Source organism: Siniperca chuatsi, linkage group LG23 (genome assembly GCF_020085105.1).
Source record: "Siniperca chuatsi isolate FFG_IHB_CAS linkage group LG23, ASM2008510v1, whole genome shotgun sequence".
Classification (NCBI taxonomy): domain Eukaryota; kingdom Metazoa; phylum Chordata; class Actinopteri; order Centrarchiformes; family Sinipercidae; genus Siniperca; species Siniperca chuatsi.
Genome location: NC_058064.1, coordinates 17,682,002 through 17,709,358, shown reverse-complemented (window position 1 = coordinate 17,709,358; position 27,357 = coordinate 17,682,002). Strand labels below are relative to the sequence as shown.

At 40.5% G+C, this 27,357-nt stretch overlaps 1 protein-coding gene across 1 annotated transcript in view; it reads right to left on the bottom strand.

Moving 5' to 3' along the window:
* Window positions 1–27,307, bottom strand: part of zgc:162331 (uncharacterized protein LOC793007 homolog) — a 35,644-nt gene extending 8,337 nt beyond the window's left edge. Inside the window, exons 1-2 of the mRNA XM_044186841.1 lie at window positions 27,170–27,307; window positions 13,657–14,283 (exon numbers count right to left, since the gene is read on the bottom strand). Of these exons, the coding sequence (XP_044042776.1) occupies window positions 13,657–13,954 (298 nt within the window). The 5' untranslated portion in view covers window positions 13,955–14,283; window positions 27,170–27,307. The remainder of the gene's footprint in view (window positions 1–13,656; window positions 14,284–27,169) is intronic.
* Between the last annotated feature and the right edge of the window lie 50 nt (window positions 27,308–27,357).

The window sequence follows — 27,357 nt, the reverse complement described above, 5'->3', positions numbered from 1 at the left end:
ACAGTATGTGCGGTGCCCACAACATACCAATTGTGTTTTTAATTTCCATGCAAAGAGTCTGTTGAAGTCCAACTGAAATCACATTTAGTCATCCCTTTTTGTAGTCGTGAATAATGTCAACATGTTTTGTAAATGCTCCTTTTCGTCTCAGCCGGCTGGAGGGGCATGTCAGTGTCTGTATTTGATTGACAGCAGCTGGCAGGCTGCCAGAGTGCCGGTGTTACACCTAGAGAAGGAGAGACAAAATAAACAAACTTGCGCTGTAGCTACATGTCATGGGCAGAAAGCCTGTTGTTAGTGGTATTGAAGAGCAGTGATGCCAATTATCAATTTTGTCGCTAGCTTTAGCAACTTTTCAGACTACCCAGGCAACAAGCAACAAATTTAGCTACTTTTAAAAAATATTTTGGAAACTTTTTGAACTTTTGAAAATTGACTCAAATGCTAAAATGCACACATTTGCTGCTGTTGGTCGCAGGAGTACACTGGTCTCTGCAGCCTGCAGTTCAGTATGCCCGCCTGTTTCATCTGAACAACACACTGAAAAAAATCAGCCAATCAGAAATGTTCAGCGCAACAGCCCCACCCTGAAAGTCCCGGTACTTCTGAAAAGTACTACCCCCTGAGCAGGGACTTTTTGGGGGGGAAAATAATGTCCCCGTAACTTAATTTAGACCCTGGTCTCTGCGATGGAAACACAGTTCCTCCGCAGTTCCGAGTTCCTCCAAAGGTTCTTAGTCCCTGGGGAAAGTTCCTGCAGTGGAAACGTGACTTTTGTAACTCTCAAAACATAGCCCAAATCTTACCCCTATGGGGTAACTAGCTCTACACTGAAATACACAAACGATGCTGCTCCCTTGTAACGTTATACAAGTTAAGTCCTTACATGGATCAACAACTGGTGAGGATGCTGGTGTTATGCCTGGGACATGTAGCTTACATTAACTAACTAAATCTGCTAGCGAGAGTCATCATTTTAGCCAACAAAATCCACAGTCCTCAGCTAGAACTGGGAATCCTGCTTTTGTTTTCTGTGGAATTGAAGACCTAGTGTTTCAAAAATTACTGTGAATTTCGATGTTAAATCTGACACCGTTATCACTGTAAACTGCATATGTGCAGGGCAAGTATGGAAAGCTTGGCAGGCGTAGTGACAGAACCTAAGGAGGGCGGGGCTTAGCGAAGGGTCAACTGTGCAACTCTTATATTAACTGTATTTGTGGAAATGTATAAAGTTAAAGGCAGAATGAGAAGGATTTTCCTAAAAAACAATGTAAAGACTCATACAAAATTAATCCCTCTCAATCATCACTTATGACCCACTAGAAGTGTGTGGTAGTGTGTATCTGCAGAGACCCTGCCCTCTGCCTGTATCTCCTTAGTTTCTTATTAGTTTGCTGTGTTCGGGACGTTTCTGGGCGTCATTCTTTGGGCAGTGGCGTGTAGCCCCCAGCCAGTAACAGCGCGCAGGCTGTGAAGTCGGGACTCTATAAAAACGTAGGGTTAGACTTTATTTGGATAGTCCACCTACAGATAGTTTATAGAGTATTTGTAAAATTTCAACAGCTTATTAGTTGAGATTCAACAATTAAACTGTTTCACAAATAAAACTGTTTTCTAGGTTTGGTTAGGTTTAGGCACAAAAAACATCTCAGTTAGGGTATGTTCAGGAATTGTCACATATACTCTGTTGATAATCTGTTAAAAAACAGTTGAAATGTTACAAGCGTACTGTGGGTTTAATGGAAGTTTTTCACTGAAAACAGCTGCGTGCTGCGGCTACAAATTGACGAGAGTCGTGAAAATGATCCGAAACAATAAAGTTGTGTGCCGTAGTACCAAAACAATAAACTAAAAGATGCTAAAACGCTCAGTAGAGCTAAGGGGAATTGCAGAGTTGGTTGATAATTCTCTGTGGTTTTGCACTACATATCCATATAAATTATTTTATGTTTATATTACATCAGTCTTGTTAACACATCATTAGCACATTAGCTAATGTATGTACAGTACATGTACATTATGTGTTCTGGAAACTTATACCAAGTCATAGGACTTAAATCTGGAATGCACCTCATAAGCTTCCTCACACACACAGACACACTCACACACTTGCCTGCCAAAGAAAAATACTTTACCTCTATAAAGGCAGATAAAATATTAAACATATTACGTGACAGTGTGTGTTTTAAGATTCTAGCTGAGGTGTTTTTTTTTGCTGGCAGTTGCCACGCCGCAGCAGGAAACCCGTCGCTATCCCTACAAACCCAGAGACAGTAACACCCACCTCCATGCAAGTCGGCACGCTATAGTAAACAGAGAAGGGGAACAATAACGGCAGTGTGGAGTGAACAAACAGAACATCCCCAGTAGAGCCCAGTATCAATAAAAAACGGAATTAATGCCGAAAAGATTGAAAATGTGTGTTGGTTTTGGTGTGTTATTGATTTTTCTTTTCTTCAGTTTGTCTGCAAGTTGTGTCAAGCATAGAATTTGTGTGTGTACTGTATGTGTCTGAAAATGTCCAGGTAGTGTGTGTTTCATACAAAGAGAGGAGACTATGTTAGTTCTGCGTGTGTATGTGTGTTGGCTCTGCGCTCTATTTGCTGTCATGTTGGTTCGGCCCCATTCAGAAAGCTTCTCTGTTATTGTAGAAACTGTGGGTTGCCAATCAAAGCGTTCAGCTGCCTGTGGGGTGCTAATACACTTCTGGACCCCCAAACCTGGCAACCCGACACCACCAACCAAACATCCACTCTCCTGTATTCTTCTCTAAAACCCTGCCCACTTGTCTCTGTCAGGGAAGCACTCTGAATAGTTTGGAATTAAATAAAGATTAGGCTCTCTGCATTAAAGATTCAAACGCACACACATGCACAGAATGAGTGAACAGAACAAACACACTCGCTAGATGCACCCGTGGCATGCACACATGTATGAAGACACATAGATGTTCTGTACAGTGACATAAGGTGTGCGTGCCATGCCCACACACACACACACACACACACACACACACACACACACACACATATTTGTATTAGTATACTCACAAGGACCTGTATTCACCCTTTGTACTTTTCAGCTACATGAACCCCAAATTCAAGACCTTAAAACTGATCATTGCATCATGAATGTGTCACCCTAATCAAACAATTCCAAGAAGGAGTTGCAGGGAAATATCCCTTTACATAATGCTCCACTGATTTAGTATTTCACTTCCACAAAGTTGGAGGACAGATTAGACAAAGAATGATCCAAATCTGTGCATACAGCAACGGCTGAAATATCCTGACTTCTAGCCCTAGTATGGGTCAAGCTCCACTGGATCACACTGGATCCTACAATTCCCATAATGCAACTTAATTGCATCTTTTTCTTAGACTCTCCCTGCATGGTAAACACCATGTATTTCAAAGTCCATGGCCACTGTGTAAAAAATTGCAGTACACATTAAGTGCCCCTTTAAGTACAGTATATTTGAATGTTCCTTAGTCTTTCTTTGCAGTTACTGCAGCACACGAGTAAGGATGCAGCAGGCATGTTTGATGGGGGGGTTAGCTCCGAGATGAACAGATCTCAAATACTACTCTACTATTCTGTATTTTAAAGCTGTATCAAATAAGTTTTTGGCCACTTTGGCCACAGGCAGTGGAACAAGCTATAAAACAACATCGTCATATTATCACTTAATAAAGTTACAACAGTTACAGGCGAACACGTTAGCAAACAGTTGCTTATTTGCACATCCAGTAGATACAGAGCAACATTAGCATTCATTTAGAGTTTGTGTGTCTGTCTGTGTTTCTGTCCATCCGACAAATGTAAGTCCTATGTCACTCTTTTTTTATCTCTGTTTGGGTCTCCACCAACTCCTGAGGGAAATATCTGGTTCTTTAGCTTCTAAATGCTACATTACGTTCACCAGCTAGTTGCTAAATTTGTCTGTCTGCCGTTTGGTGGTGAGCAGGTAGACGACAGTAGGTTTATCAGAAGTTTTTGCAATTGTTAAATTGAAAAAAATCTTGGTTAGTGCAGCTTCTATGCTATCCCTAGATTTGATGTGCTAAAAAAAGCCATTGCTGCCAATGTGTTTTCTTTGTGCTTGCAAAGCCAAACTATTTTTAATTGACACGAGTGAAACAGTGTGTATTAACATCAACTTTTTATCTTGAGGACTTTTGATGTGAAAGCAGTAGATTGCCTGCTTTCCTTTGACAATGAAGGAGACAAAGTATGCTCAGAAAGGGAGAGTGAAATTAGAACAAAAACAAGCCCTGCAGCTCGAAGCTAGACGTTAGCTAAACAGACTGAAGGACAGAATCTCCCTCCTCCATGCTTGGTCAGTTTTCCCTGGATAAACAATGGTTAAAAATAAATTTCATCTGAGTCAGACTTTACCAGACGCTAAAAGTCTGAGTTGAAGTTAATGAAAGATGGCATTCTTGGCTGACGGCTGACCAGCTTCATCTCGTTCATCCCCGTGTTCGTGTCTGATTCTTCTTCTTCTTGAGTGTTTTTGGTCCCTTTGCTGCAGAGCTGCTCCAGCTTTATGTGATCTGGCCTCAAACAAACATCATGCCTCTCTGTCCTCTCCATCAGCGTATCTATTTCTGTAGCACCTCACTGATGCACGGTATCACAACTGATTACCTAATCCCCCCGGCTCTCGCTCTCCTTGCGTAGTGTGTGTTCCGGTGCAAACACGTAGACATGCATGTTTGCCTCAGCCATGCATTAGTACTTGTGCCAGTGAGTCCCACATGCTAGTACAGTGAAATAAAGTGATCAAGGACATTTGTATAGTCACATTTTTGAGGGAATTGTTTTTTGGTTGAGACTTTATGCTGACTGTATGCAGAAACCAGAGGCAGAAGCTGAAAGGTAATGGAGTTCTCCTTTACCTGGCAGCTTTGGCTGGATCTGATTAAGGATAATCTGTCCAGTTAAACGGAGCAGGGACAGTAGGGCTGATTTTGAACTACATACATTACCGATTGACCAGTTAACCCCACTGACACGCAGGAAGGGAGTAACACTGGTCTCGAAACCTTCAGCTTGACGTGGAGAACAGAGTTGGTTGAGCCTAGAGTTCAATGGACGCCATGAAAACCAAAAATGTAATTATTGGCACAGAGAAACCAGCACATTTTAGCTGAAAGCCTTCATCAAAGTTACATGACAAAGAGACATCTTAAATTCCACTTTCTTTTCTTGCCTCTTCAGCCACAGTTGCTGTCACTTCAAATGGAATAAGTCAACTAAAACTCAGTCTGGCAATCTGGAAATGTAGGAAATTAAATCAAAGGTATACAAGGAAGGCAGGTTGTTGGAATTGGATAAACTTAAAAGATAATGACAATCCTTCTGTCACAAAAGAAAATCAGAAATGATGATTTTCTGAAGTGCAAGGGCATCTGATGGGGATTTCTGACTTCAAAAAAGTAATTTCAGATGAGTTTATTGGAATGAGCGCTAGTTTCATTCTCTTTTCACCTTAAAGTTTCAAAGTCAAGAACCCCTTCTTGTGATTATTTTAATGCAATAGTTCGACATTTTGGGAAATAGTTATTTGCTTTCTTGCCGAGAGTTAGATGAGAAGATCAGTACCACTCTCATATCTGTATGCTAAATATGTAGCTGGAACCAGCAGCCGGTTAGCTTAGCTTGACTAAGGTAACAAAATCTGCCTACTAGCACCTCTAAAGCTCACTAATTGACGTAGACGTGGGAATTGGCAAGAAAGAGAATAAGCGTATTTTCCAAAATGAACTATTGCTTTCATTGATAAGGCATAGCTTGTGGTTTGGCGTGATACACTGTGCCAACAAACAGATGAGGTTTTTGGTGGTGAGTTTGTCTTCGCTGCCTCTTCACTTTCATTCCTCCTGCCCTTTAGTTGTTCCCATCAAGCTTCAACCATCAGGACAGAGAGAAGGCTCATTTCAGACTCTCCCTCAGTGACTTTGTTCAGCAAGCGGTGCTAGTTTAAGCCGTGGGAAGGTAATAATGAAGTTGAGTCACTGCCAACAGCCATATTGGATTGACAGGCTGGAGACAGAAGGAACTCTTTGTTTGAAACTCGCCAAGCCTGCAGGACTCAGGAGTGACGATAGTGTGTGTCGATGACAGAAATACCCCTGGCACGGCATTTGTACGTGTGTGTGCGTGTTTGCAGACATCCAGACATTACAAATGTTAAAGTTCAGATCTTCGCTAAACAGCTGCAGCTCCTTTCCCAAAAGAAACCATTGAGAAAAATTGATCATAAGTGAAAGTTCTGTTACAATATACTAATTCGGCTCTTCTGTATATGAGAACAGGGTCAAATTGTTTGCAGTGCTAATGTGAGATACCTGAGTGAAGGTAGATTTCTAGCATGTCTTCCAATGTAACCCCCCCCCCAAATAGACAGAAGTAATAGGCTTCAAATTACACTGGACTCTACCTGCTACCACTGAGTGTGTGCATCGGTATTCCTCTGTGTTAGCGTGTCATTAACAGGATTTCTTGCACTAGAAATAGCCTGGAATAGACAAAGGTAATTGGCTTTGCCTGTCAGTTAATCAGATTAAAGGCATTGTAACATTCACATTTACGTTTTAGGCTTTTGGCTGACGATCTTATCTTAAGAGACTCACAGTGAAGAATAAGCAGCTTATTGTCATCGTGAGGTAGATGCTGTATCTAAAACTGAACATTTGTTTTTGCTAGATTCTTTATATTTAGCCATTTGGAAGTACAAGAACTTGGTTGCTGACTACTTGGTTGCACACCGTTGCACTTGTTTTAGTCTCCAGTGCTTCCTTTTGGTAGGAATATAACAACACAGTAGAGGGGGGCTCATTCCCTCAGACTCAAGGGTCTCAGAAAACTATGTGTAATGTCTGTATAGTAAGCATTTTTGGACAAATGAGTCAAGTCAAGACAAAATCTTATTACAGAAAAAATAATACCACACACAGTAAGGATTCACTGTAAACTCCTGCTTGGCCAGATTAAGAGGCATACTGCCTGCTAAGTAACTGATATAGGCCTCATTTAGGGATTAACACTAACATTAACTCTCACACACTGTCGAGGTTAATAGGTTGTGTTAACCGTCTTAATGTTAAGGTTTACGGCTTTTCTAAGGGCTGAAATAACCGCTGCTCATCAGCAGCCTGCCAGATCCTCAATGGGAGGCCGGCCTGGACACCAGCTGCACCGCTGCAGCTTCTCACTCTTATCGCCAACTCAGTCTGCCACCAGGTCGTCTGAGGACAGCTCCTGACTTAACGTGAAAGAAATATTGCAAAACATAGTGCACATTTTTACCAACAATGATCTCCACCCATAATTCTTAAGTGTTTTATACCATTACATTCATATTATTTTGCTCCATTTCTTACTCTGTTTTATTAATGAATCTGCAATGTCCAATACACAACAAGAGTTACTTTGTTGCATCTTTTGCCTGCCTAGTTCCTACTTTCAGTTTTTAGCCTCGCTAGCGACGTGGCTCTAGGGATGGCGAGTGAAGTACCTCAACATCTATTGGATGGATTGGCACAAAACTTTGTACAGACAGTCATGGTGCCCAGACGATAAATCCTAATGACTTTGGCGATCCCCTGACTTTTCATCTAGTACCACCATGAGTTTGATATTTGTGGTTTTGAATTAAATGTTTCGCCAACTGTTGGATGGATTGCAGTGAATTTTGTTGCTTCAGGATGAATTGCAATAACTTTGGTGATCCTCTGACTTTTTCTCTAGCGCCACCATGAGGCCAAAATTTTATTTCGTCCAATACTTTGGCTTATGACCAAATTCCTGCAAAACTAATGACATTCCCATCGTAGCTCGTCCAACATATATATATATATATATGTTAACATGGTCATTGTTAGCATGTTAGCATACTGATGTTAGCATTAAGCTCAAAGCACCGCTGTGCCTTAGTACAGCCTCAATGAGCATGGCTGTCGACTCTTATTTAAAACTATGAGTTTTAAATGTGTAGTTTTTGGGATGGATTTTTTTCAAACAAATACTACAATGAATTTCACATACATACACTGCATGAGTATTGTGTGTGTACTCTATGTGTGCTGTACTGTATATCTTGTTATTATGTATGAAATGATATGTATTGTGTGAATGAAGCATGAAAGCTGTTGAATACTGTAAGATATGACAGAGCAAGATGGACTCCATCGCTATGAGATAAAAATGGGTCCTTATATCCAGTTGTAAGATTAGGAACAAAGATGAAAGAAAAGATACATTTACATTAACAAAGCTGGAGTTTCAGAAGCTATTAAAATGGTCAGTTAAAACACAGGTTATAGGTGTGTAAATGCAGTGTGACGTAAAAGGAGGAGCACCTGAGGGCAAGTTAATCAATAGCAGAACTCTGATCAATTTACTTCCAGGAATTGGAGCTGGCAGCGAGGATTCCTGGATGAGCTACATAATGAGTCACGGCTTGTATTGACGGAGTCTGAAAGCTCTGGTTTGATCCAGCGCTGCAAGGCTCTGTGCGCTAAACCTTCACACGTCTGCTTCACCAGTTTTATCGATTTTAAAACAGTCGATTCAGTAAACAGGTGTAGGGACGGAGGAGACTTTCAGATTGTTTCTGCCCTGCAGACACTGAATCTCTACCAGTTAGAGTTGACCTCTGACCTCTCTGTGATATGGCATTGAACAAGCTTTGTAAACTGCTATAAATGAATACTATAAACATATTCAGGAATTGGTTTAATGACAACAGTAGATGTAGTCTATTTAAGGCTTTAAACATTTTGTGCTGTATTTGCACGCTACTTGTACTCAACCTACATGCTGGAAAGTATCACTATAACACAGTGATTCCCAACCCCTGCTTGTACCTCAGAGGGTACTTCTGCAAATTCCAAGGGGGAAATAAATATATAATCTCATATTGACCATGTGGTTTCACATGCATGAAAATTAACTAAACAGTTAGCCAAAAGTAATGAATTAATTGGTTGAAATAGAAAGCTAAAAGTAATGAATATACGATTCAAAGAGATAGCAAAAAGCAATGGAAAAACAGTAAATAGTTAGCTAAAAGTAACAAATATATTGTTGAAATAGATAGCTAAAAATAATGGACAACTGGTTGAAAGAGTTTGCTGTATGTATGGTGAAACAGCTAAAAGTAGCAGATAAATGGTTTAAATATGCTAAAAGTAACAGATAGAGAGTTGAAATTGTTATCTAATGGATAGATGGTGAAACAGCTAAAAGTAATGGTGAAGTGGATGAAATGTCTAGCTTCTGCACTGGTAGTATGCATGCAGACTTAACCAAACCAACCTAAACATTGACATTTCAATTGTATGAACAAAATATTGTAACACTATCCACTTTTATGTAGTTAACAGTGTTAAATTACATTTTGTTGAATCAGTTCAAATTAGCACATTTGGAACATGATGGGTGGTGTTGATCAGGACCGTACACAGGGTTTTAGAAATACCAAGCTCTAAAAACTGAGTTTGCAATAACTTTAAAATCATGTCAGTGGGCAGTAGCATAAATAATCTGTCAAGCAGTAATACATGAGAATCAGGTTACGAAACAACACGAAACATCTGAAAACGAATGGTGACCATCTTTAATTAAAGTGTAAAAGTAAAGGGAAATTCACACTACAGACACCATCTACGCTTTGCTCTCTCTCACCCTCTGTATTCACTGCCTGTACCTGTCTCTGTGACTCCTCACCGTCTCTCCTGCCAAAGTGTAAAAATAATTTTGTAAAATTATGTACACCTTCTCTATTTCATCTTTTGATCATCGTTTGACTTTGCATCATTTTGGATTTGAACTATAGAAATAGTTGTCTCAAACAGTACATAAACATAAGCAAAATGTGTGTTATACAATAACATATTTATACAATAATACGATGTTATTACTAAATAATTATGCTAGGTGTTCGTGGTGTTGGTAAATTGAGCCTATAGGTTCCACTGTAATTACCAAAGAGCATATACTGTATGTCTCTGTGGTAATTACATTGTTTGAATTGGATCAGGTCAGCTTTTGTTTGTGTTGAACAGCACAGGGACATAATGCTAATCCTATCCTGGGCACAGTGGGCAGTACCTGCTCTTCCTCTCTCATCTCCATCACCTTCTGTCTTTCTTTGTCTCTCAGTCTCCTCATCTTGTCCTGTGTCCCTTCCCTTCCCAAAGCTGAACTTAGACTGATGGAGTCTTTTCATTTTCATTGTCTCAGTGAAGAAAGTAAACACAGGGTCAATTGAAATGTATGTGTAAATGTTAGCGGCCTCCTAGAAATGTATAGGGGTACCTCATTTTAACATGAATTTCACTTAACACAAACTGAAGTGAAAGAAAAGCATTTCAGCTTTCATTGAAAGATTATCAGTTTACCATTGGAAGGATGGAATTAACGTTAGCTGGCTCGCTAGCTAGTTAGTGAAACTAACTAGCTGGCATCATGATGGATGGCCACTGTTTAAAAAGAGTGACTGCACAGGAGCTATTCGTCAGATGATGTCTGGGGATGAATGGCATTGAACTACATGCAGTCCACTAGTGAAATTCTCTAGTTACCTGTATCACGCTTCGCATGGATTCAGCTGCCTGTCCGGTTTCCTCAAGTTTTTGACATAATCAAAGATCCACCGTGTTGAGTAAAGATTTTGTAGTAGTGGCGTTGTACAATATTTTAGCCGCACCAAAATAAAGTTATTTTTAGGTGAATATTTCACGACTTTCATTGTAGACACCTCGCAAAAAATACAGAGGTCCAGATCTGGACCTCGGTGACCTCAATGGTGGGTACGGCCATGGTGTTGATGAAGGTGTACTTGAGCTCATCTGATAGGCCTGGTATATCTGAAGAAAAAAAAAGGTTGGGAACCACTGTTATAACATAAACTCACCTCCAGAATGAGTCTTCATTCAGTGGTTTCAATTTGGCTGCTTTATAAATCTTCTCTGTCCAACAGCTTTGCATATACAAAAGCCTTCTGTATTTAACTGGATTTATTTTTTGTCCCATAAATGACAACTGAGACTGGTTTTATATTTGAGAAGCCCAAACTAAAATGGCTAAAATGTCCAAACATAAAGACAGTAATGCTACTGTAATCCAGACCTGAAGAAAAGAATCGAATAGGCTTAAAATGTGGTGGAAAAAAACGTAAACCAAATGAGGAGCTTTTATCTGTTAATGCTAGCCGGAATAAGTAGTTTATACTGTCATACACACACACATACCACACACACACTTCAGTATTGGGAACATTGATATTAATCACACCTCCAGGATTTTTGGAAACTCTGGTCTGGCGTAATTCATGCATGCGGTGCGATGTGGCAAGCCAGCTGATCACCTGTGTGTGTGCTTTTGTGTGTGTTTGTTTGTGTGAGTGTGTGTGTGTGTGTGTGTTATTAAAGTATAAAGTGCTTATTCCTGCTCTGTCAGACACAGAGCTGCCGTTATGAAACGAGCAACTGTGTTGATTATTCTCTAAACCTTTAAGAAGATTGGTGTCGTTTGGGCTGAGCGCGTCCATTTCCAATGTGTGTGTGTGTGTGTGTGTGTGTGTGTGTGTGTGTGTATTATGAGTGCATTAGGCACGTGAAGTTTGCATTTTGTCATCAGCTGTAGGCTATTTATGCATACACGTGAGGATATGGTCTCTGTGAGTGAGAAGGAGCGGGCGAGGGACGTAAAATGAAATAGTGGAAAAGGAACGAGAGAGACAGTGGAAATAAAAGTAGAAAGAAGTGACAGACACTCAGAGAGAAGAAGAAATAAGAGAAAAACAAGGAGTGGGAGAGAAACAAGGTGACAGAGGGAGAAAAGAGAATTAGTAGAAAAAGAGAGACAGATGAGACAGAGCTTGGAGAAAATAAACAGGAGAGAGAGAGAGAGAGAGTGACATATAGAGAGGAGAAAAGGAAAGACAGAGACAGAAATGGACAGAGGGAGTGGAGGAGAAGAGAAAGGCTGCTCATGCTCCAGCGGAGGTGAAGTCATGCGAGTGGCGCTGCAGCTTTCTCTTCAGGCTGAGCAGCTCCAGCCTGGACATAATGAACTGTCTTTAACTGCATCACCTGCCGCCTCACACACACACACACACACACACACACACACACACACACACACACACACAAGCAAACAGACTAAAAGTGCACTTTTGCTTGTGTGCACTCACACTTCTGTATTCCCAGACAAGCACACACACAAAAAAAGAGTCAGACATGAATGCACACATGTAGAAACAGGTGTGTACTTCTGTATTTGTATAGATCCTTTACATATCAACATAATACACACATGCACGCACTCACACAGGCAAACATGCACGCGCATATCAAACGGCAAGCTTGCTTGCAAGTGCACACACACGGGTTTACTGTTAATCAAAAGCAAAACAGAGTAAGTACGTGTGCACTTGCATACATAATACTTTTTTCATGGCGTGTGAATAAAAAAACAGAGTGGAGGTTTTTGGAGCGAGTAGGTCTCCTTTTGGATGGGTGTTCAAGCAAAAAACTGCAAACCAGCAACAAGTCCACGCAAACACTGAAATTCAAGCAAACTTTTAAAGACATGTTTCTGGATAAAAAGTGATATTGGTCAAACAAAGACGTCACAGAAGCCTATTATTTTGTTAAAGTGTTGACCGTACAGGGAAAAATCGCGATTTTGTGTCAAACTCTCCTGTTTTCCTCCTCGAATAGTGTTTAACATATATAGCGCTGCTGTCTGTTTTTAGGGTTAGATTTAGGGCTAAGTTTAGTTTAAGGTTAAGTATAACAGAAGATACTTGAGGTTAAGGCTAAGGTCGGGTTCGGGCTAAGGTAAGGAGAAACTCAAATCAATGTGGAAACAGATTTCGACATAACAGATACAGTTTCAAGAACTTTTAAGGACTTGTTATAATCACGCCGATAATTTCCATAAATTTGCTGGGAGTTTTCATGCCAATGGGAAGCCTAATAACAAGACTTTGGTTATATGGTAACTGCTGATGTTACACCAAAATCTAATTCTGTGATGTTACAGGATCAGCAATATCTGTATCTAAATCTATATACCACTGTATGGAGTCAACATTTTTGGTATTGGCAATCTATCCGCAAAGAACTCTTGCATGGGCAATTTAGCCAAAATTTCCCAGAGCCCAATCTGACATATTTGAATAGCTTTCTTGTCCAAACAACAGTCCAAAACCCAAAGATATTCAGTTTACTATCACAGAAGACTCAGGACACACATTTGAGAAGCTAAAACCAATGACTTTTACAATTAATCGATTATCAAGTTGATGATTAATTAATTTTCTGTCGACAATCGATTTATCGACTTATCATCTCAGCTCTAGTCATAGAATAATTTCATGGACTCATTGAAAGGCCGTATGCGGTTTCATCTTGTATCCAGAGTAAAGAACATCTACTAAATGCTTTTTCAATTTCAATTCCATTTGCATGAAAGATTTCTTTCAATGTGGATTCAACTTTGGCACTTCATGCATTTGTTTCAGCATGCAGCTGAAAACTTTTTGCACACAAGTTGATCATCACTAAGTCTCACACTGATGGGAAAGTAGCAGTAAAAAAAGGAAGATATCAATGGGTGATTGACAGACAGACTAACCTGTATAGTTGCTGGTAGTGCTCTGAGTTGGCGTGTCTGTCAGAGCCTCTGTCTGTGCTTCTGTCTGTGCTTCCGTCTGTGCTTCCGTCGGCCTCTGGGCTTCAGTCTGCAGGTCTGGCTGCAGCCGGATCGTCGTGCCGGTCCAGTCCTCCGGCAGCGACATAGCAGCGGTGCTCTGCAAGTCCTCAGGGCTCAGCGTGGAGCCTCTGGCCAGGACCAGAGCACAGAACAGGGGGCACAGCAGCATCCAGATGTGGGTGCCTGTGCTTTGTGCGGTGGGTCCTACCTTCGGAGACATGGGGTCAGGTAATGAAGAAGAGCTCTGTAAGAAGAAAGAAGAAGGAGGCGGATTCACAGCCTCATGGTCAGGTGCTTTGACACGACCAGAGTCTCAGTATGAGGTGGAAAGATCCTTTAGAGGAAAGTTTGGTGCTTCTGTTTCCTCCTTTCTCTTTTTCTGGCTTGCTCCTCTGCTTTTCTTCTCCCCTTCCCTCCTCTCCTCTTCTCTTACTTCTTCCTTAGTCTTCTTCTTTTTTTCTGTCCTCCTCTTCTCTTCTTCTACTCTCTTCACTCCCTTGGCGGAGAGAGGAAAACCCCCTCTGTGTTGCCACTCATGATGCTGCCGTGCTGCAAGAAGGAGTGACAGAGAAAGAGAGGAAGTGAGGGAGTGTGTGTGCGTGCATGTTCATGTATGTATGTGTGTGTATATGGTAGATCCAGCTGTAATCTGCTCGCTCTCTGCTCACTCGCTGTTGTTTTCTGTCCAGCCCTCTCCTCTCTCTCCCTCAGCTCGTTCACTCGTGCTCTCACTGCTCACTCGGTCCGCTGCTCTCTCTCTCTCTCTGATCTCCAGCTGGGCTGACTGAGCTCTTACATAACAGTAACTCATTCGCTGAGCTGTGCTGAGCTGTAACTTATTCAGCCTTAAGTCCTGATATTCCTGGTTGCCGCTCTTTCCCTCTCTGCCCCTCTACCCATGTGTCCCTCTCACTCTGTAGTTTCAGTATATTGATTGTATAGACAGCTGAAGGTGTCACTTAGACATTTACTGGAAAACCATTCAGACTGATCAATATTTGTTATTACAAGCTGGGGGTGTAGCTTGTGACCCCCCAGCTTAGTCACCAGGCAAAGAGAGGCTTAGAAAACATGTAGCCGCCCAAACCGAGTATTCAGCAGACAACCACAGTAACAGGAGAGAACGAGAACAGACAGAATAGCATTGTCATCCAATGTGTGGCTGGAGAGTCTTACACCATAAGAGCAGCAGATAGATACACTCAGGTGACGAAACAATCACGAAATTAGCTCACGGCCCAACGTTGGACGGCTGACATCTTGGGTCAAGACTATATAGGTGTGTCTACATAAACAGTGTTTCAGCCGAGTTTTTTAGTCGTCTGTCTACACAGGACGCGTAACAGCTCATGTTTTAACTTGCGCTATACGCGCTTAACACGTCTTGAAGCGTACTTTTAAACGCGTAACTACAGTGATTATATGTTGCGACCTGCACTCAGTACTGTGTTTGAATGCCTCCTGTTTAGAGACAGACAGAGGACTGAAGCTGCTGCTCTGCTAAGGCAATGCTTTCGCTACGTGGGTTTTGTAGACATTGTGTAAGTAGTACCTCATAGTACTTCTTTGAGGTAGGCAATGTATACAGCTTGAACAGAGAGTACAGTTACAAAAAAAATACACAATATGGTGACCGCAACAACTGGAGATTGTTGGTAGCGAAGACATCATCAAGCAAGGTGAAGAAAGGGTCAGTGATCCTCTCCTTTTCCGTAACACTCAACATGGGACTGACCGATATTTAAGGAAAATAATCATATTATGCTTGTTTAACACCACACATTTTTGTATCCTTGTAAAGTCAGCTAACCCACATGTTTTGCTTTGCTTATTGTGATCTGGAAAGTGAGCCCAGCATCCAGCTTAGCTTATTCTCAGTGAATCTTTTCCACACTAAAACCTTGGAGCACAAGCTAAACTCACCACACAGGCATTTCCTCTGCAAGGCTAACATTATTGGCTAAGGTCAAAGTACACCACAATGCTCATTTGCCCTTATTTCTCAAGAATTGAGCTCTGATACACAACACTCTCAGGTCACACAACTCGTCATGTGTGCACTGTGTTGGACAAAGTTAAGTATAAGTAAAATGGAGGATCAGCTGAAGAGTTCAGGATTACTAATCACAACAAGAAAAGAGCTTTTCTGGTGCTTGTATCGTAGAAAAGGTTTCAGTCGTAGTCATCTGGACACTGTTTTCAGAATCAAGACGTTTCGGCTCCCATCCGGAAGTCATTCTCAATTGTGAAAAAATTGGACGGGAACTGGAAATTTAAGCTACTCTGAGTTACATAAGCCCTGCCCTCAGGACATCTGCCTGAGTATCTGTTAATAGCTAGTTTCACCTGAAACTGACCTAATAGTTTCAAGATGGCCCAGTGTTCAGTAATCAGGCCTATTGTTCTCTGGCTGCATCGACTTCATCACTGTTAAGTGCCTGATTAGCATGTGAGGCATTAGGCACTTAACAGTCCAATTTTTTCACAATTGAGAATGACTTACGGATGGGAGCCGAAACGTCTTGATTCTGAAAACAGTGTCCAGATGACTACGACTGAAACCTTTTCTATGATAGAACACTCCTGGACGAATGAGGGACTACACCGTCTTATTTTCTGGTGCTTGATAAATTCAACATGCTCTTCACTTGCAACCATGCGGTAAAAAACGTGGCTTCAGTACCTGCCTACCTTCCCTCTGTCTCTGAGTTTGTTGTGGCTGTATATGTGTGTGCATGCATCCTCATGTGGGACTGTATGTGTCACAGGTGGATGCTCAGGTGTAATATGATGACCCTGGTAGCTCTTGTTGATAGCTCTCTAGTCAGAAAGTCCATGCAAAGACATGAATAATTGATGCATCTGGGACCAAAAATAGGAGAAAGAGATGGAGAGAGAAAAGAAAAGAGCGGTGGAGAGCGATTAAAGAGTGAGAGAGGAGCAGGCGAAGTGAGCAATGACATGAGAGCAGGGGGAAAACAATCAGAGAGAGAAGGAAAGACAGCAAGAGATTGGAAAAGAAAGACAGATGAAGTGAGATCCAGCGCTTTTAGCCCGAGAAAACTGCCTGCCCATCAAATGTTCGGCCAGTAAATGGGGACCCGGTGGGCACTGCTGCCGCAAACTACATTATTTACAGCCACAGCTTTGCCAAAGTGGACACAGGAAAGGCTTCAAAGGACTGATCCAAGACTTTATTTTAAGCCATCAAATTATAGCTGCACTAGGCAAGGTTTTTATGGTAAAAATACACCCATCCTATCACTATAAATCAGAAAATGGGGCTTGAATGAAGAAGGTGGTTTCAGGTGTCAGGGATTAATTGATGCTGGGAAATGCTCTTAATGCACAGGAAGTGTGAACTTGAAATGTTGGAGCAAAATGCAACACAGTGATGAGTTAGCACTCTTCGCAGAGAAAATCTCTCTGTTTAACACCAAATCCACCACCCACTATGAAGAACTGTTGTTCTGTGATATCTGGGTAGAAACATTTTAAAATCTTAAAGGGTAGCCTAATTCCGGTATTTTTACATATTTTGGACTCTAAATGACTAATAGATACAAAAAGTTTTGGAATTCGTCCAGTAGATGGCCTAAAGAGATAGACCTACAGAGATAAAGAGTAAGATCCTTTTTGTTTAATCAGAAACAGAAGTCTTGCTCAAGGAGAAAAAATTACTAAAATGATCTCATGTAACTTCAATTTATTAGCAGAAAACAAGCAATCTGATTGGTCAAAGACATGCTTTAATTGTGAAAATTCCCATAAAACATGGGTGTTGAGACATGACTTCATTTTGTTCTTACTCTGCTTTAAGTGATATTTCATGTTTTTTCTTTTTTATTATTTTCATACATACATTAATTTGACATTCACTACTTTGTCAGCACACATATTTATTATGTAAAAGCCATAATGCTGTGTTTTGATGGTGATGCAGCTCAATGAGTCATAGCCCACTATTAGATTTCCCATGTAACAAGCTTACTTTATACGGTATATACAGTATGTGTGGAGTCAGTTGGAATTCCACATCTAAAACCCAGCTATTGTTGTTATTACTATTCTTCAGCAAGAATATAGTATACTGTAATATTGAGAAAACTGCAGTAAAATGCCAGAATACAAGGTGACTATATTTAATTTGGGAAGTTCATCATTTAGTCTCAAGTGATGTGCAGTACGTGTATTAACTCTCTTCAGTATGTCTATGTTTTCAACATGTTTTGTTGTAATTATCTGTTGTATTATCTCAAGTACTAGTTTTATATTTTTCTCATTTTGTCAAATTTCTTACTGTTGCAATGACCCAGTTTCACATCTGCATTCATTCAAGCTTCACAAAGATCCTCTGATACAAATCTTCGTTATAACGTTACATTGTTTGAGGGAACTATAACGTTAGGTAACTAGACGCAAAGGTCACTATTGCTAACGTAGCTCGTCAGGGTGACACACAAATCACAAACATTAGCAAACGGGACAAAACAATAGACTACTGACCTATTGGTTCTGTGAAACACAACACTAATGTTACCGATGTGTCAAGCAGAAACAGAGCAACCTCCGCATACTTCTTCATGCCTTTCAACTTTTGCTTACCCCACCTTTAATATGCTACTTGGAACATTTTTTCACATCAATAAATCATTACCACATTAATTATGAAACATACTATATGTATAACTAGTGCAAACAAATGAGATGGCCACTGAGCAGACTATCAGCCTCTGCCAGTCTCTACTCTGCATTTTACATTGTGTTAAATCATAGTGTAAATCTGCTGAATTGCTTTATGGCACACAACAGGAAGAGGGCACAGGAAGAGAACTGAAGCTCAGATGGTTGAAAGAGTGACAGTCAAACATGGGAGGGAGAAACAGATGTGTGGTGCTGACAGATGTCCATCACATGTTCACACTTTTAAGACAACAGTGTTTACTCGCAGGACTGTGTGTGTTAATGTGTACTACCAATAGCAAGGTTTGAGTGGCAAGCTCTTGTGAGATTATAGAAGATTATGTGGATTAAGGAAGCAGCTGGGCAGATGTGGATGAGACGGATGAAATTCACATTTGTACACGTCACTTCCCATTCTTTGTCAAACTGGAATGTGAAAACGAGGCTTATTTTTTTGTTTATGTAACATAGAAGTCTCTCCAAGAAATTAGTAATTATCTGTTGTATTATCTCATGTACTAGTTTTATATTTTTCTCATTTTGTCAAATTTCTTACTGTTGCAGTGACCCAGTTTCACATCTGCATTCATTTCCAAGAAAATAGTCTCTCTAAGAAAATAGTCAGCATAGCACATGTGAAGACAAAGAGGAAGTTGTTGGATCTGAGAGTGTAACAATTTACTGACACTGTAATAACACTGAAACAAAAGAAATAAAAAAGCTGCAGGTTTTCCAAATACAGTAGTAAACACTGTTTAAAGTATGAATTGAATTTTTGGCCACTTGGTGGCAGCAAAACAATCTATAAAAACAACATAAGTTATAAAGTTGCCTATTTACACAGAGCAACATTAGCATTCATTTGGGGTTGTGTTTCTGGCCAGCCGACAAATGGACATTGGATTTTCACTCTCCTTTTAGCTTTGTTTTCTGTCCACCAACTTCTAACTCCTAAAATATCTGGCACAATGTTCACCAGCTAGCTGCTGATTGTGTCTGCCTGTTGTTTGGTGCTGGGCAGTTTATCAGAGCTTTTTTACTGAAGACAGCTGCCTGGCTGGAGACAAGGTTGATGAGAGCGATGAGAGTGAACCAAAACAGTAAAGTTGTGGGCCACAAAACCCAAAACAACGAGCTAAAAGAAGCTAAAATGCCCTGTAGAGCTGAGGGGAACTGTAGAGTTGGGGGATAATTCTCTGTGGGTTTGTTACTAAGCACGACAGCTTTCATAATACATATAGTTATTTTATCTACTGTCAATATGACAATACTGAATAGTGCAGCTTTAATATGTACATGCTGAAATGTAAGGCAAACACCTCGCTGCTTCTGGTGTACTTGCACAGCTGTTATTGCTAGCCGGTTAAAATATCAACAGCAGCTTTTCACAGTTTGGAGATGGTGCAAAGGAAGGAAATGCTTCTCCTTTTTGAAAATAGAGAAAGAAAGAGCAAGTTCTAATAGCCTGGGGAACAATTAAAAAGCTAATTTTGTATACCACGGTTCCAGAAAAAGTTCAAATGATTTCAAGTTCTGATGTCTGGAAAAACATGTGACCTCACAGCATAAAAAAGACAGACAGCGCTCGTTTCTAAGCTTATCAGCCAGACAGAGAAAACACAGGCTCATTCTGTTGATGAATAATAAAGTGCATGTACAGTGTAGTTAGTTTGAAGAGTATTAAATATTAGAAATCTGTACACACAAACACACTCACTCAGAGGCAGTGGCAATCTGCAGCTCTGTCACTATCAACCTAATCCCTAATGCGACATCTTAGAGCACATTCAATTCTGTTATATAATACAAAAACACAGCACACACGTGCAAGTACACTCACACACACTTTAACACAGTCCACTCTCAGTTTGTAGTTGCATTTCATTTTTTACCTTTGATAGTGACAGCTGTGTGTCCCTATACTGTACATAGTGTTTATATATTTATAAATGTGTGTGTTTGCGTATTGTGTGTGTGGAGCACAGCAGCATATAAAGCCAGTAATCAGTGCTAAGTATGGAAGTGCAATGTCACACGGGACAGAGGGGCTTTCCTCTAACGAGAGGTTAACAAAGGACAAGACAGCCCTTCTCACCGAGGTTCAAGTAATCTGTGGCAGCAGCTCAAATGATGGAGATCTGGAGAAATTCTTGGGCGAAACCAAGGGAGAATGAGGCCACATTGAGCCAAAGGCAGCTCTGATTGGGCCACAGTTTGAAACAGGATTCTCTGCAGCGCCTGGAAATTCAGTTTACTCCACTGACGCCTTTTACTAAAAGACTTCAGCATTTGGTCCAAACCAATTAGTGTAGTGAAATATTCTTTTTATTTTAAAAGTGATCCATACTTTTTCTATTTGTAGTTAACGCTGCTGTGCAGAAACAACAAATATCCAATTGTGCTTTATAGTTTATGGACCAATACATCTATTGCGGGGCGCTCTGTACTTTTTGCCCATAAAACAGGAAACACATCAGCCATTGTAATAGGCTCCAATCCTGATGAAATGACCACATGTGATGTGAAAGAGGTCTCTCATAGTCACAAACTATGGCAAACTCTGCAGCTCTACAGAGCATTTTAGCGTCTTTCAGCTCATTGTTTTGGTTGTACGGCCCGTAAATGTACTGTTTTGGTTCACTCTCACAGCTCTTCTCAGCCGGTTTCCAGCAGGCAGCTGGCTAGCTCTGATAAACCCAATGTACACTACCTGCTCAGCAACAAACAGCAGACAGACAAAGTTTTCACCAAAGGCTTCAGAGTCACTTAAATCACACATAAATCAACCGACAGGATTAATCTTAAATTAGCAATTTAGTCATTTTAATTCAAGTTATCTTTTGCTTCCAAAATAGAGTTTTCAGGTACAAACAAGGTTACAAAACTAAGATGAAAAGGTTATTTTCGAGCACACCTCTGAATGATTTCATATTCCATACTTATCATTTTTGATGTTTTATTTCCTTTGCTCATTTCCTGCTGGGCTCATGCCTCTTTCCTCTCCGGACCTGTCTGCTCTTTTAGTACATCTGCACTGCATATAACTCTGCTCTCGCAGCCACACCATCATCACACCAACAGTAAACAACTCTCAGTCTTACTGCAGCACAGTGGGGTACTGTAGACTGAAGGATCTTGACTCACTGGATTCATGTTTCTCCTACTTGAATGAAAGTATTCTTTCATTCATTTGCTGAAGTGTTTGTCTTGTGAGCACCAGTGGAGTCTTCTGAGTCCTGCTGCGCCAAACCACATCTTACCCCAGAGAAGTGAAGGGGAAGGGGATCTGAAAGGCAGGGATCAGGACTGGAAGGCGGCTGGATCAAATCCCTGAGCAAGCTGGGGAATAATCCTTCACAAAAAAAACACTACTGGAGTGTCCTTGAAGTGTCCTTTAGCACTTACTGAAGTATTGTGTTCATAACACGTGGTGTGTGGTTATTTTGGTGAGAAAAATCATGAGCCTTACAGATAATTATGTGTTTGTTTGTAGAAAAACTGGTTGATTGACTTGAAGATGCTGAGAATTGGAGTGTAGCCTCAAAACACCGCTCTTCCATCACTGAGGTTAAGCATGAAAGATGAGATAAGACGAAGTTATTGACCTCTGTGAGGAAACTGGGCCATCACAGCACCTGAAGAGAGGAGTGTAAAATGGTGGGACATGAAGAAAGATGGAAAAAGGAAAGAAAAATATGAAACCAGAGACTGTACTGTAATCAGTGCTTCCACTTTGTTCTCTGGCTCCGACACGTGCCGATTACCGCTCAACACTTAAGACTCAAACACTGAACTACTTGTAAATCTGAGGATTTAAGTGAGGATCCGAGCTTTGGGTGACTCCCTGCAGCTTTGACGTTAATTTGGGAGGCGAGCAGCAGTGGCAGATTAGAAATAAGCAGTGGGACAGATAAATGTGCAGTGACACTGTGTGAGGCTGGGAGACTTTAGGACCCCTGTAGCTTGTCTGATCTTCCATTTGATCTACGCTGCGGGACCTGGCTGCAATAAGAGTCAGTAACTAGTAAGAAAGTGATTAGTCGGTATCGTTCCAAGAAAGGTCAGTGAGAGGGCAGCAGCATGATGACATCTGAGTGTATAAATCCTAAACTTTCACATTTCACCACCACAGTGCATATTAACCATTGTATATGCTGAAACTAAGGGAAAAAGTGGATTTACAAAGCATAAATGCATAAAATGACAATGAAATAATGAATTAAACCTCAATATATATTTTGAAAAAAAAAAACTAAAGAAACTTAAAAATGACAAAACCCACACTAAAGAAGAACAAAAAAAACTAACCTTGAACTGAAATAAATTAAGAATATGTAACAAATCAAAACTGATGAAATCCAAATCATCTTGCTTGTTTGAGGGCTGAAGGTTTAAAGACTGAAAGTGCTGTGTAACTGGCCAACAGCAGACTCATGTGGCTTTAGATTTGGTTCCCAATTTGAAGTGTGTGCGTGTGTTTGTGTCTGCTTGTGGTTGTGTGTGTGTGTTTTTATGCGTTTTGGATGTGATTCCTAATCTGAGGTCAGAGTTTGCTGCAATCTGGCACTACATTTTCTATTTACATTTCAGGTCTTTCACTAAGCTGTAATCCAGAGGGAAACGGCTTCCTCCTAACCCTAACCCGACAACAAAGACGACCAACAGAGCCTAAATTAAAAGGTTTACAAGTGATAGGAACATGTCTGACCTATTCAAGTTTTGAATAAAACATTTCAAAACAAGAATGAAGAATGAAAGGATAAAAAAAACAGCAATACAAAAAAATCCACTGGTATCTCAAATTAAATGGTCAGCAAATGATTACTGTAGCAACATGCAGTTTTAAATACTTTCCCCTCCATCATGATACATATACCTACAGCCTAATAGAAGCTTGTTCAGTATTTACATTTTGAATAGAAAAGACCAAGGATGTGTACAGCACCATCTTGTGGTTATTAGGTGGTGTTGCAACTTGATCTTCGCAGGCTGGACAGCTCTGCCTCAGGCTAACTAAGGTTTACAAGAAGCTGGTGTGAACAGATACTAGCTTACAGTATATTGTATACATGTTTATACATGTTTAGTGCAGGTGGACTATAGAAGCTTGGATTTACTGTTGACTGATTACAGCATATTGTGCAAAGATAGAGTGTGTACATATGCAAGATTTTAGTATTATTGAATGAGACTGTGCAGCAAAAGGATGCAAAAACTGCTGTGATGGGATGAATAAAAATACTCACTGTAAAAGAAATGCCACTGTGGCCTTTTGGAGACTCCACTGTTACTTGTGTCCTGTTAGACCCTAATATTCTTTTATCCTCTTTAGTATCAAGACTGGTATCTGTCTAAAAATCTTCTCTGCTCTGTCTATAAGGGAAGATGGTTATAGAAAAACTTCAGGAATACCTTCATCACTCTATTTACAAGCCATTTCAGTACCCTGAAAGTCTTAAGCATAAAAAATATTAAAAAGCCCACAAGATGGAAGGTAGGACCTGACAGTGGAGTGAGCGGGGGACCTCACAATGTAAAGCTAGGGTCCACACACAGGGCCACAGCTACCATAGAGGAAGGTCATGTCCTCTGTATTGTTTCTGGGAATTTCAGAATTTTAACATCCTGAGGAGAAGTTTACATTCCACAATTATGGACAAATTACACATATGTTTTTTAAGCCGGCATTTACAATTTTTTTGTTCCAGTGGAAACAAGCTGCAAACATAAAACTGACATGTAGTCACCTTTTTAAGTTGAAATGGCTAATGTGTTAGCAAGCAGTTGCTTATTTACACATCTGAAAGTGTAGTAGTCATGTTACTGGCCACATTGCAAAAGTAAGTCCAGTATCCCCTCTCTTTTAGCTCTGCTTTAGTCTCTGCCTCTACTGAGGGAAATATCTGGCTTTTTAGTTTCTAAATACTGCACTATGGCTAGTCACTACCTTTGTTGCTCTGCCGTTTGGTACTGAGCAGGTAGTGTACAGTACATCACAGCCTTTTCACTGAAAACAGCTGCCTGCTGTTGCTGGAAAGTGGTGAGACTGAACCAAAACAGTGAAGCTGTGAGCTGAAAAACCAAAAAAATTAGCTGAAAGATGCTAAAATGCTCTATAGAGCTGAGGGGAACTGCAGAGTTGAGTGATCATTTTCTGTGGGTTTGTCTCTTCGAGCAATTCCTTTCACATTGAACATAGTCATTTGTTCCATTGCTATTATAAAAACATTGACTATTGCAGCTTTAAGGCTGATAAAGTATATTTCTTACAGTGCAGAGACTTCTTGAAGTAGCATTTAGGCCATAATGTTGGAAGGTAAAACTTGTGTTTTTCTTTGTATAGTTGGAGTCTTGGGCAATTTGTACTCATGACCTTAGAATTTCTAAAATCCTGGCAAACTGTCTCATGAGTACTTGGCAGCAACTGTAACCCCGCAGACTAGAACACAGGCAATCCAAACAAGAAGCCAGCCTCTAATCCAATCAAAACCAGAGGGAGGAGCAAAAGAACAAACATAGACCCGCCAAATGATGGAATTTACTAACTTCACCTGCTGAGAGCCTCCGCGGGCAGTCCGTCTAAAGACGATGGCCTGGTGTGACTCGCATTTAGACAAATACTGTTACTGTGTGAAGCCGAAAATAAGGAGAGCAGTTATTGAACACTTATCACTTATATTGCACATATATGGTATGTTTTGTCACTTATAACCCTCCATACTATCTGTGACAACTTCTGTGATAATGAGTGACAATTTTATAGCACTGCCCATTATACGCCCATTATCTCTCTCTCTCTCACACACACACACAGACACACACACACGCATGGGAACTCTGCTTGTGTGAAGTGTGAAGCCATTGACAAAGTTTTACACAGTTTAAGACTAAAAGAGGTTTAGTGAGAATTAGCTAAGAGTGATTGGGTTATGTAAGCTCAAAGGTCCAATGAAGAGGAGACAAACACACACACACACACACACACACACACACACACACACACACACACACACCAAAGTGAACCTAATTTGTGGAGCTAGACGCTATAAGTTATATCCAGACCAGTCAGAAGCCTTTAGTGCTGAAATTACATGCGTGTGGTGTTGGTGTGCGTGATAGTGGTAATTTAAACAATATTTGAGCATAAAAGAGTACATTTCCTTCTTTCACTTGTCACAGTTGTAATAAATGGACGAGAAGATAAGAATTAATCCTCATTACACAATGGAGGAAAAGCTGTTTGGTTGTTTGGTGAGTTTAAATGCTGCTTACAGTATGTGTGAGCTTTTTGTCATACGAGGTCCCTGCACATGGTTTTAAGTACACCGCTTTCGTGTAACACTCAATGTTTTCAAGGTGTTTTGTAACTTCTGACTGAGGTCTGCTCCTGGCAGGAAAATGTCACTTTATGGACATTTTTTAGCCAGGTTTACAGTAAGTGCAAACAGAAAATGAAGTGAAGATTCACAGTGCAGTGTTTTATGATCCAGTTCTAACCTCTTCCAACACTGGTAACATGGTGGTGAGTAAAAAGCTAAACAGATTTGTTTCTCACAAAGAGGTGGCAGTTCTGAAAACATTTGTTTTTCTAAGGCAACAGTAACTTAATTCAACCATAAATGAAGCAGGTCACTGTTAATTATGTGTGGATAACCTATCAGTTATATCTTCAGCCTTGTAGCAGAACATCAAATGACTCGTGTGTGTGTGTGTGTGTGTGTGAGTAATTTTTTGCCAAATGAGTGTTACATACATAAACTGCTATAACTCTGTTAACCCTCACGGACTAATGGAAAAAGTTTCTAAAGTTTTATAAATCAAATTTATTCTTAAATTAATTAAAAGGAGAAAAAAAAAACAAATTATAGTGAGAACATACAGGCCTGCATTTCCACTGTGCCTGCACAGCGTTGGCCCTCTCATGAACAATGTGTTGAACCTAATTGCTGACCCCTGCTCCACAAGGCCCTGGTGATACAATATTAAATTATATTGTTTTCCTCTTAAAACACTTGGAGTCCAGGCTCCTGTCTGGGAAATGCACTGACCGAGGGAATCCTCTAGAGGGCAGTGTGTGACTGCAGCCTCAAACCAGCGGTTCCCATCCTGGCCTCGGGCTCTATTTGTTTCACTGTGTTAAGGATTCCTGTTAAGGATTAGATGATGTAAAACGATACAATTCAAATAATTGTTAGTAATTCAAGCCATTAATTCATTATATAATTATTTTAAAAATAAGGTCACACTAAAACACTTCATAGCATGTTGTATGATCAACATGGTCATTTTTATCTGCTGTGGTACCCTGTAATGCTTCCTCTTTATCTCTTAAAGTATTCTGTAATATTTCATTTAAATGTCTTATAGTATCTTTATTATTAATCTCCTGCGAAATTACATTTACCATTTTATTTAGCTTCCCTACTATACTAATAATATGTTATTATGCCATAGTATTTCCCTCTTAGCCCGATTATATTTCTGTCTAGAGACAGTTTTGCTGTAAAAACTCCTTGATACATGCACACGCACACACCCACGCCCTTGTGCAAACTTCACTCATCCCTGATTGGTCGGTACACAAATAGTGAGGGTGGGGCAAAGCTGTGATTAATTAGCATACCTATTCAGGCTCATAAATGTGCCAGCAGTCTAACTTGATGCTTCACACAGCATCAAACATACAGAGGAGGGGTGTAGTGCACGGCACGGGAGTCAGACACGGTGGAAGTAAAATTCCAAGTTCACTCACCTCACAGGCAGAGACACACACAGGTCCGGTCACCGTCCACGGTCCGTGCGTAAAAGCGCACAGCCAAAACCCAACTTTACGCGCTCCCAGGAGACTGCTTCCCTCCTCTTTCCCCCAGCCGTCCACGGTCGGTGGTGGTTTGTGACTTTCACGCCCGGTTCTGCTGAGTTGTTGCCGGTCCGATCCAG